This window comes from Carettochelys insculpta, chromosome 28 (assembly GCF_033958435.1).
Source record: "Carettochelys insculpta isolate YL-2023 chromosome 28, ASM3395843v1, whole genome shotgun sequence".
Taxonomy (NCBI): Eukaryota; Metazoa; Chordata; order Testudines; family Carettochelyidae; genus Carettochelys; species Carettochelys insculpta.
Genome location: NC_134164.1, coordinates 2062770 through 2073454, shown reverse-complemented (window position 1 = coordinate 2073454; position 10685 = coordinate 2062770). Strand labels below are relative to the sequence as shown.

The following is a 10685-nucleotide window of genomic DNA, read 5'->3' as shown; positions in this document are numbered from 1 at the left end:
TGTTGAGATGAACCACCCCAGCGCTCATCTCGTTCCCCTCATTCTCAGCCAAAAACCAGAGGGAGGGGGCAGGGGCCTCAACCCCCTGGGGAAGTGCCATGCTGTCCCTGTCCTGGGGCTGCCCAGAGGCAGGCACTCGAGCTCCTCACCAGCACTGAGCAGGAAAAGCTAAGGCTAGTGACTTTCAAACACAGCTCCATGAGGTGGGGGGCGGTGCCAGTGGACAGTGTCCCCCAACTGCCATCTACACACACACACACACACACACACTGTTCTGGCTGTGCCCAGTTTACATCTCCTGGAAGCCAGAGACAGACCCTCCTAAAGCCCCCAGGGTCAGCCCATCCTCGGGGTGGGAGTGGCTCCCTTTGGATCCTGCCAGAGCAGGCCAATAGCTGCAGCAAACTGGCCACTTAGAATTCTTTCCGAGCACCTGAGAAAGGCAGCAGCCCGGATCCTACCTCAGAGGGACAGCTAGGTGGGGATCAGTGCTCCCCGTAAGCCCAGCACTTGGGTGGCCACGCAGGAGATGCTCAGATGCCGCCCAGCTCATTAACAGAGCAGCCACAGCCTGGGTTTCTACCGGTGGTGCGTAGCTGCACATCCTGGGGCACGTACCATTCCACCCAGAGCTGGAAACCGCTGGGCTGTTGCTGGGGAGGAGGGAAGGCAGTACTGGTTAAAATTAGCCAGCCAGGTTTGGCTGTGGTTACTGCAGGCAGCTCATGTTCATCTCTAGAACCACCCCTGTGACCGTGACTATCCCCCTGTCCCCTCAGTGCTGGGGAGCAGAAGGAGCCAAGCCTGCACTGGGGCGTTCCAGCCTTTATTAGGGCAGCAGGGGGACTCTCATTTACAAGAAAGAGATTATTCAGGGGGACTTTCTTCACAGACAAAAGAAGCATCTCACCCGCAGCTCAAGTCTTACAGCTAAGGTGAGCAGAGGAATGGCCTTTGGTGCCACGCCAGGAGCCTCCCCAGGTGCAGGATACGGAGTACGGCTCTGCCACAGGTGGCTGGGCTCTTCTCCAGGCCCAGGCTGTAAAGAGTCTGGTAAATCTTGGCACGCAGCAGTTCCCTGCTCTGGCCAAAGAATCCCCAGTTGCGACTCCAGCATAGGCCCTACTGCACGGTCCCTCTTCCCTTTGCTGTGGCGGGAGGCGACGCCAGCTGGGCGTCATACAGCCCACACTCCTGAAGGAAAATGACAAGTTTTGAAAGAGGAGGGAGATTCTCCCACAGGCAAGTGCAGCCCCTGGGTTTGGAGCAGCCCTCGCTCCTCAGGGACTCATTAGATGGGAACACGGAAGCTGGTGCAGTCAAACACCCCCACCGGCCTGTCTCCCCAGCTCTCTTCTCCTCCACAGACAGCCAAGCCCAGAGGTGGCCTTAGAAGGTGCAAGTCACCCATTCCCAGGAACGTGCTCGCCGGGTTCTGTAGGCTGGGACTGAATGTCTGAGGGCAGCCGGACACCTCTAGCCCTGGGGTGCAAAGTGCAAAAGAGAAGGACACCACGACTGCCCCCGTGAGCTTGGCAGGGCAGGTCACCTCCACCATGCTCACCCCCAGTGCAGCTGCCTGGAAGGGAATCCGGTCCCCCAGCACCGCCGCGTAGCTCTGCCAGCGTTGCTGGGCTCAGGGCAGGTGTGGGGCCCCATGGAGCCTCGGAGCTGTGCCTGGCTCGCCATTGCCTCAGTGGACGTTTGGGTGCAGTCCCACCGCCAGTTACTCCATCTTGATGATCATTTTCTTGACGGCCCGGCGGGAGGTGCCGCACTTGCTGTTGATCACAGCGTTGAAGTTGCAGCCCCGGCCGCACGCTTTGGTGACGTACTCTGGGGCAGGGGGAGAAATGGAGGCAAAAGTAAAACCCGAACAGGCTAGTTCTGGCTTTTTATGAACCCCTGAGATGAACGGCTCCAGCTGCATCCTGCAGAGCCCCCGGGACCCTGCAGCACATGGGAGCCAGAAGAGAGTGGAGCGCCAGGCCCCGGTCCTCAGCGCTCATTCCAGGTGTGCTGCTGACTTGCTATGCGGCCTGGGGTATCACCCATCCACCTGGTGCCTCTCCTATCCCCTGCATCTGAGCCCTCTGCTGTGCAAGGGGGCAGCGATGCCTACATCCCAGGACCTGCGTGACAGCGGCTGATCAACCAGATCAGGGACAGAAGGGATGTGAAGCTGTGAAAAGTGCAGGGGCCAGCCTGCGGATCCGGGCGTGGCTTTGGGGGGCGTTTCAGTAAGCAATTCGCTCAGGTCCCTTTGGGGTGTCTCGGGCGGAGCTTTTGTGCACACCATGGCCTGCATTTGTGCAGTAAGACGTTCCCTCGTCCCCGCCTGGGGCTATGCAAGCAAACCCCTTCTGCAGCCTCGCGTGCTGCTGGCTGTTAATGCTGGAGGCTTGCGGTTCATAGTTCGCAGGGCCTGGCCCAGCGTGCCTCTGGCTGCAGCTGGTTCTCTGGGAGTACTGCACTGCTGTGTTTGGGGTCCGGAAGTAGGCACAAGGGAGAACTACACCGGCATAGGTGAGGGTACTGGGAAAATATGTCTCCAAATAGAGGGGAGAGCTCCAGTGCTAGGGAATGGGCTCAGATCTTTTCTTCCGTAGATCTACAATTCCGATCAAGACTGAAAATCACTCTCTCCCTGCGGCAGTTCATGGCCAAGGCGAAGGGGTCGCGGGGGGCTGGCTCAGTTTGATTACCAGGAGACGGCTGGTCCCAGCCTCCAGCCACCACCACCAGCCTGGCAGTGTCAGCGGGTAGCTGAGAACGGAAAGGACTGGAGAGGCTGCTGGAGGCAAACCCAGGCAGGCCTGAGCCGTGGTGCACTGGTGTGGGATGGCCAGTCTCAGGCCATCCCACTTTGCCCCAGACCAAACAGCTCCTGCTGGGCGAGGTGAGTGGAAGGGAGCCGTGGGCCAGGGTCAAACAGCACCTTCCTGTCCCTTCCTGTGTGGCGGCAGGAGCCCCAGCCCCCTCCCCACCCCCTACCTTTGATAGCATTTACCACGGCGACCGGCAGACGGACGGGTTTCTCCATGGTGGTGTTGTTATGGGCGATGCGCTGGCCGGTGGCCGAAGACCTGGCGAGTGTCTCCCGGGAGAAGAAATAATCCAACAGGCGCCGAGTCATCAGCTTGGGCTTGTCGGTGGGAACCTGTGAGAGGTCGTCCAGCTGGTGGTGGGTGATGTAGACCCCTGAGTTGGGGATCAACTCCAGCTTGCTCCTCCCATTCTCCTACGGCGAAGGGAGAGATGCACCTTGTCACTCTGCTCCCTGTGGGGCCCTGAAGCCTGGGGAGGCTTAATCCATCCCCACCAGGGAGGCTAAACAAGCGATGAGGTGCTAACCCCAGCTGTCCTTCCTCAGGCCCAGTTGCAGTGATCTCAGCAGAGGGACAGCTGCTCCCATTTTACAGAGGGGCAAACCAAGGCACTGACAGGTTGAGTAACTTGCCTCTGGTCCCACAGCATAATACTGGCTGAGCTGGGAATTGAACCCATGAGTCCTGGCTCAGCTGCTCCAACCACTAGATTCCATCCTACTGCCAGGATGAGATCCCAGGATTCTTGCCTGCCTTACACCCCCCTGCTGCTGCAGGGGTAACCATGCCCCCTGTCATGCTCTGGAGAGAGAACAGTGCTTGACTCCCACCCCAGCAATAGGAGCCTCCTCTTCTATTCAGCTCCGATAGGCTTATTGCTCCCTTGCCGTAGTGCGGGGCAGTCCTGGCACCTGGAGCAGCTGCGGGTTTGGCACTCAGCATGGGGGAATCCCGGAAGCCTGAGCCAAGAGCGTGCTGGCTGATCGGTAAAAGAAAGAACCATGCGGCATTTGCTGTCCGTCACGGCCCTTCCCAAACCCACTCAGTCTGGCTGGGTCCCCGTTAAAAAGAGCTGGCAGAGTAAACGGGGCCTTGCGTCCGAACGAAGAGGGAGGGGATCCCAGCCCCTGGGATCAGCTGCCATAGCGGAGTTGGGAAGTGGCAGTGGAACCCCAGGACTCTGCCCAGATGAGGCAGGGCCAGGGAGTGTGTGTTGCCTCTGGGACACCTACGGGTCCCCCTGTCCTTGCAAGGCTGGGATGCACCTGGCTCAGGAGACGCCCCACCGCAGCCTGCGCCCCACCCACTTTCTGACCAGTGCCCCCTAGCTCCCATGAAGCAGCATCCTGTGGATTCAATGAACAACGCCCTCCAAGGAGCCACTTACGGATCACCCACCTCCACAGGCGACGCCCAGACCGGGGTCCCGTCGGGCAGCGTATCTGCAACGTTCTCCTCCCACACCCCAGTGGTGTCGCTGAGCGTGGTGGGGCTCCCCAAGCTCTCCTCGGTGCTCATCCAGGGTGGGAAGCTGCTTGGGACCCCGGCTCGCAGCCTCCAGGCCGGGGGGCTTTGAGGGACGTCAGCTGGGCTGCATCTCTGCTCCTCCATGTGGAGAGAGGAGACTGGCTGGAGGCCATTGAACTGCAATAGGCTGGGGGAGATACCACTGCCTGGCATGCGGGGTGATGTACGAGTTACCCCTCCCGCTTGCGCCCTGCCCCACCTCCCAGGAGGGGCTGGGCTGCTTTCACTTCTCTGCTTGATGCCAGGAGGAATCCAGAGGGTATTCCGAGGAGGATCAGCCCCGAGCACGGGGCAGGCTGGAGAAACGCAGCTCAACTGGTGCCTTGGCTAACAGGCTATACGTGTACACCAGGTAAAACACCAAGCAGGGTCCCAAGAGACCCAGCCTGGCCCAGAAGTGGTGCAGTAGGGTTTAACTAGGATAGGGCCTGGCAGGCCTGTTCAGGGCCTCCCCCGGCAGCAAAATGCCCCCTGGCTGGGATGGTTGAAATGATGCTGAGAACCCCCCTGGACAGCATTTGCTAGAGCTGAGGGGCTCTGATGCAGCTCCTTCACCCCCTGCCTCTTTGATTCACGCACACCCTCGGCAGGGAGGTGGACCAAGGAAGCCTTTGGCAGGGGCTGGGGCACCCACCTGCAGTGCGGCGTGACTCTCCAGCAGCCCCACCAGGCCCTTCAGGAACTGGATGTTGTTCTCGTTGATGTCTGGAGAGAGACACACAGAGGCCGAGCTGAGCATCACAATGATCCCTGGGAAACCAGCTCCATCCCGTGCCAGGCTGAGCTGTGACATGCGAGTCCCAGACCCGCCCACAGGCCCGGGCTCCTTCCCGGCCACCCTGCTGGTCACCTGAAGCCTGCCCCATGCACAGAGCTCTTCGAGGTCCTGTCCCTTTGATCCCGCCCAGCGGCCTCTCTGCACAGCGGGCACCCTGGTAGCCTCCCAGATAGCTGGCCAGGCTGAATGGCTAGTGTTCCAACTCCCCATGCTGGAGCGGGAGGAGGGAGCTCCCGAAACACCCTGCCAGGCACCAGGGAAGGAAGGTGTCTGCGGCTGAGCCCTGAGCTCACACGTGGGTTTTCCTGCCCCTAAGCTAGGGCCATGAGTAGGCCCCTACCAAATTCATGGTGCACTTTAGTCTCCTTCACAGCCACAGGATTTTAAAAGTCACAAAGGGGATGATTTCAGCTGTTTAAATATGAAATTTCCCAGGGCTATGATTGTCGGGGCCCCAATCCAAAATGAAGTTGGGGGGGGTCACGAGGTTATTGCAGGGGGGCTTGCAGTACTGCTACCATTACTCCTGTGCAGCTGCTGGAGGGGGCATGGCATTTCAACACTGGGCAACAGGAGAGTGGCAGCTGCTGGCCAGATGCCCAGCTCTGAAGGCAGAACTACTGCCAGCAGCAAGACACAGGTAAGGCTGATGCCAGCTGGGAGGGAAAAGCTCAGTGGTTCGAGCATTGGCCTTGTAAACCCAGGGTTGGGAGCTCAGTCCTCGAGGGAGCCTTTTAAGGGTCTGGGGCAGGTCAGAGTTAAAGAAATAAATCTGTCAGGGTGGTGACTGTGAGGGCAGGGGACTGGACTGAATGACCTCTCGTGCTCCCTTCCAGTTCTATGCTACGATGATGGTATTGCCACCCTTCTGCACTGCTGCCTGCAGAGCTCGGCCCTTAGTCAGCAGCTGCTACACTCTGGCCACCCAGCAGCTCTGAGGGCAGCATAGAAGCAATATTGCAGCCTCCCCACCCACCCCCCAATAACCTTGTGACCCCCAGCTGCCAATTTGAGAAATCCCAGGAAATCTGCCTAGTCCAGGGTTCCCAGTCCGTGATGTGTTTTTCATGGCTGTGAATTGGGCAGGGCCCTATCAGGAGGTTTCTCCGTCAGCCTGAGCTGCTGCATCCAGGATAAGGAGCCCCTCTCACATGCACGCCCTGATGCCTCTGGGCACTGTTTTAAGTGGGGAACACAGAGGCCAGCTGACGCCTTGCAACCCGAGGCTGAGTTAGTGGCCTCATCTCCGACACCGCTGCAAATTGCCTCTGCGATGCCGAGACAGGAGGTGAAGGAGGAGTCAGTTACCAACACAGCTACTTCTGGGCCCCAGCCCTGCCCCAGCTGCTGCTGCCCCGGCCCCGTTGCTGCTGGAGAGGAGGTCGTTTTGCTCCTCTAGGTTCCGGAGCTGGCTCTTCAGCTGCTGGTTCTCCAGCTCCAGCTCCCTGATCCTCCTCTCCTGCCACAGGGCAGCCTCTTCCCGAGAGGCGAGGAGATTCCGCAGCTCAGCCACCTGCAGCTCCAGCTCCTTGACCAGCTCAGCGTAGAGACCTGTCACCTTGCCGGCTCGGCAGCTAATGCTGCCGCCTCCCGAGGGAGCCTGGCCGTGCCCTGGGCAGCAATCCTCAAGTCCGGAACTCAGGGGTGGCGAACGGAGCAGCTCTGCGCTGGGCCTGTAGAGCGCCGGGGCCCCAGAACGCATGGCTCTGGGATTGTCCCAAATCCTGGTGTGTTGCAGCCCCTCCTGCGGACGCCTGCTGTGAAGATCCAGGCCATTGCCGTGGAGGACATGTCCCAAGGGGGGCAGGGCCTGGGGCTCCGACCCACATAGTGCATGAGGGAATTGAGAGACAAAGCTGGGGCTGGCCTGAGGTCCATTGGAGAGCCTGGGTCTTTTCCGGTTCTTAATCTCCTCTTCCGCACTCAGCAGAGAGTGGCTGGGCCTCCCGAGGCTGCTCAGGGCTCCCTGGGGTTGGGCACTGGGAGCAGATAAAAAGCAAGAAGGAAGGAGTCCTATTAAAACACATCTCTCCAGCCCTTACTGTCTCCAAATTCTGTACAAAGCAGGTGCAGGTTTGTGCAGCAATCTGGTCACCTGCCAGTGAAATGCAGCTACCTCTGGGGCGGTACATGGCATGTATTTAACATAACAACGGAAGGTAGGAAGCTAAAGTTACCTACACTCAAAGCATCAGGGGAATTTCTGGAGATGGATTGGAACAGCTGGACTCCGCCACTGGGCAGGCTGCTGAGGCTGACTCTTGCGCTAAGCTCCAGAGGGTCTTTAATGACCACAGTTATTCAGGATTGTGACTTGTTGCGAATTCAAAAGACAGTGTAGTCGAAGCCCCTGTGGCTTCAGTGAGAGCTGCAGGTGGCTGGCGCTTCTGAACACCGAGCCCGAAGTTGCTGTCCTACACCTCCTGCTGTGCAGCTGAACTACCACACTGGGCGGCCAGTGAGAGTCTCCCAGGCAAAGACTAACCGCAGCAGGCTCTGCTTAGCTTGGGAGACCAGACCGATCCTGGCGACATGCAGCTCTTCACAGGAAAAGACACTGTATCTGCCGGCTCTAGGGACTTCCCCGCTGCAGCCTCAGAGCACCAGCCCTTACCAGTGGCCTCTCAGATTCCAGGGACAGTTGCGATCAGCTGGTCTCAAGTCCGGAACACAGGCCAGAGAACTCCCCCACCACAGCTCCCAGAGTGGAGCTTCCAGGACAACACCCAACCTTGTGTAAAAGGGGGGCGGCAGAGGAGACTCCAGCCCACCCCCTGCTCAACTGTTCCACCGGTTAATGAGCCTCAGTATTCCAGACGTCCCCCTCATTCCCAGCCTGACTTTGTCAAGCCTCAGCCTCCTGCCCTGGGAGCACGTTAGACCTCTCCCCATAGACTACATACTTGTCCCTCACGTAGGTACTGAGAGCCAGGTTACCCCTTAGCCTTCCCTTTGTGCAACAAACCAGATGGAGCACTCTGAGCATACGGCAACAAGGCGCTCTCCAACCCTTTGCTCATTCACGTGGCTCCTCTCTGACTCCTCCTCTGCCCTGTGGACACCAGGACTGGACTTGAATCCTCAAGCCATGCCTGGGATATGGGGAAAGTATTATCCCTATGGTACAGGCAGGGAAGTAAGAGAGTTCACAGCAGAAATGGGCACAGAACCCAGGTCCAGCCTCAGCGTTCCCTCTTTTTTAACCTCATCTATGTGTGGAATAAATTTTATGTACATTGAGGTATGTGTGGATGTGCACCACCATAGAAACAGACGCTGCCAGCTGTGGGCGCTCTGCTGATCAGCTGGGTGACCACCCCAGTGCTCAGCTTACAGGGAACCCTGTCCAGCACCCTATCCACTATGCCCTCCTTGCTCCCCTTACTGGGACACAGACCTGCTGGGGCCAAGGTGCCTCTTTGCTGGCTCGGAACCGCCTGCTCCTGCAGCATGCTCTCTCAGCAGGAGCTAGATGCATTTCAACCCTCCAAATGGGCCTGGTGAGGGACCAGGACCGCTACCCAGCTCCACCAGTGGTAGGCAGAGTGCAGAGGTGCCTTTCATTGCCACTGCCCCAGGCAAAGTCCCGGCAGGACTCACTGCTCAGGGTCCAGCTAAGCTCAGGAGAAGTTCTGCCATGTAGCAGCTACTTCGGGGGGCCCTAGAGAGCATTCCCAGGAGCTGGGACCTGCAGAGTAGGGCAAGAGGGCTAAGGTGCCCCTGTCAGCGCCAGTTCAAGTTTAGCCCTGGGGCTGCCTGGTGGTACGAGCTGTTGGTAGCTCGGGTTTGTACGAAATGAGTTTCAGAGCTGTTGTCCAGCTCTCCGGGAGGCAGGTGTTCCTAACAGCAGCAACTGTCAAAGCTGGAGGTCTGAGTGAAGAGGGTCAGGGTGGGATGGAGAATGACCTCCCCTTTTACCACGACAGGAGGCCTTCCTCAGGAGCCGCTGAACTTACCAGGGAAGCTTGCTCTGCCATGGACTTTGTTCACCCAGTCCTGTGCCTGGGGGGCTTTAAATAACAGCTAGCTCTCATACATAATGCTTTTCTTTAGCAAAGGCTCGCAAAGCACTTTCCAGAGGAGGGCCATATTTTATCGCCATTTTACAGTTGGGAAAACTGAGGCACAAGGAAGGGAATTGGCTTGTCCAGGGTTATCCAACATACCAGTGGCCAAACACAGAATCATACCAAGCTCTTCTGAGTCCTGTTCCCATGCTCTACCCTCCAAGCCGTACTGCCTTCCTTAAGAAGTCAAATCAGGTCTCCATGACTGTGCCCTCCCACCAGTCTTAGGTGGATCTAGCTGGGTGAATCTGCTGCAGCATGTGACCCTCATACCTGGTGCATTCAGGGGGGATGTGTCCTTGAGTATCCTGGAGCTCCAGCTCCTGGGGCTGCTGGAAGTCTGGGTTGCAGAGAGCAGCACCTTCCAGGCCAGGCTCCGGCAGTTTGTACAGCAGGTGGTCATCTGGCTGTTCCCCATCTCCCATCCCTTGCTCCATGGCCCGGAGGTGGCTTTGCAGAGCCCGCGAGTCAGTGGCACCAGCAGACATTGGCTCTCATAATCCCAGCTCTCAGCCCCAAAGAAACAGATAGGGGGGAAAGGGAGGGAAACTCGACCTGCTGACAAGAGAAGGGAGACAGAGACTGAAGATACTGGCAGGAGAAAAGAAACTGAGTAAAAATACCAGTTGCGGGTCTGACATGGTCATGACACTCTCACCACTGGCCCTGTCGATCAAACCCCACCTTCCACCTCCTGGCAGACACATACACAGACACTGCCTCTTGGTTTAGGGCTTGTTTGTCTTTCCATTCTTCTCCCTGATTAGCATCATAACTCTGACCCCCCCAGACCTGGTTCCCCCATCTTCCTCCCCACTCTCAGATCCACGTCCTCCCGCCTCGCCCAAACCCGATTCCAACTCCTGTCTAAACCAGCCCGTGGCCTGTTCTGAGACATTGTCCTCCCTCAGGCTGCCCCTTTCCCCCTACTTCCCCACACATCTTCTCTTCCCTCCGTTCACCCCACACATCCCCCATCTGCCCCTTCCCTTCATTCCCCCCACCACATCCTTCTCTCCTCTTGCTTCCATTCCCCTCACACGTCCCACCCTTTTCCCCTATTCCCCCACACGTCCCCCCTCCCCTTCCCTCTATTCCCCCACACATCCCCCGTCTCCCCTGATCTCTATTCCCCACATGTCCCCCGTCTGCCCCTTTCCCCGCTCCCCACACGTCCCGTCTCCCCTTCCCACTATTCCGCCACACGTCCCGTCTGCCGCCTTCCCTCTGTTCCTTCCACACGTCCCCTGCCTGCTCCTTCCTGCCTTCCTCCTGCCTCCCCCTATGAGCCCCTCTACCCTCCCCACCTGCTGTTACCCGCTCCCCGCGGCCACTGTACCTTTAACATCCCCTCCATGTGCCTGTTTACAGCTCTGACACCATTTCCTGGTCCCCCGAGTCCCACCCTTGCCACCTGCCCATTGGCTGAGGCCAGGCCCCGTCTCCCTTCTGATTGGACACTAGGAAGCGGCTTTCTATTGGCTG

General features: G+C 58.6%; 1 protein-coding gene across 7 annotated transcripts; it reads right to left on the bottom strand.

Annotated features, from left to right (window-relative positions):
• Positions 1-1060: 1060 nt before the first annotated feature.
• On the bottom strand, positions 1061-10574 carry LOC142002635 (uncharacterized). Of its 7 annotated transcripts, XR_012642696.1 has the most exons (8): positions 10540-10574; positions 9474-9758; positions 6442-7112; positions 4990-5060; positions 4227-4433; positions 2995-3241; positions 1565-1836; positions 1061-1194 (listed from the first exon to the last, which is right to left on the bottom strand). XR_012642696.1 is itself a non-coding variant. In XM_074978880.1 (7 exons), exons 2-7 carry the CDS (start codon positions 9686-9688, stop codon positions 1727-1729), a joined length of 1521 nt encoding a protein of 506 aa, XP_074834981.1. In that variant the 5' UTR covers positions 9689-9758; positions 10540-10574; the 3' UTR covers positions 1521-1726. The 7 variants fall into 7 exon arrangements, 6 of the variants coding, with proteins under 6 accessions (XP_074834981.1, XP_074834986.1, XP_074834985.1 ...); XM_074978880.1 differs by lacking the exon at positions 1061-1194 and having other exon boundaries at positions 1521-1836; XM_074978885.1 differs by lacking the exon at positions 1061-1194 and having other exon boundaries at positions 1521-1836; positions 3011-3241.
• Positions 10575-10685: the final 111 nt, after the last annotated feature.

Bases quoted from the DNA above. Each gene is read 5' to 3' on its own strand.
- LOC142002635 (XM_074978880.1), bottom strand. From the start codon at position 9,688: ATGTCTGCTGGTGCCACTGACTCGCGGGCTCTGCAAAGCCACCTCCGG. The intron at 7,113-9,473 runs GTATGAGGGTCA...ATCTGCTCCCAG, and splicing joins ATCCCCCCTGAATGCACCAG to TGCCCAACCCCAGGGAGCCC. The intron at 3,242-4,226 runs GTGGGTGATCCG...CCTTCGCCGTAG, and splicing joins TCTGGGCGTCGCCTGTGGAG to GAGAATGGGAGGAGCAAGCT.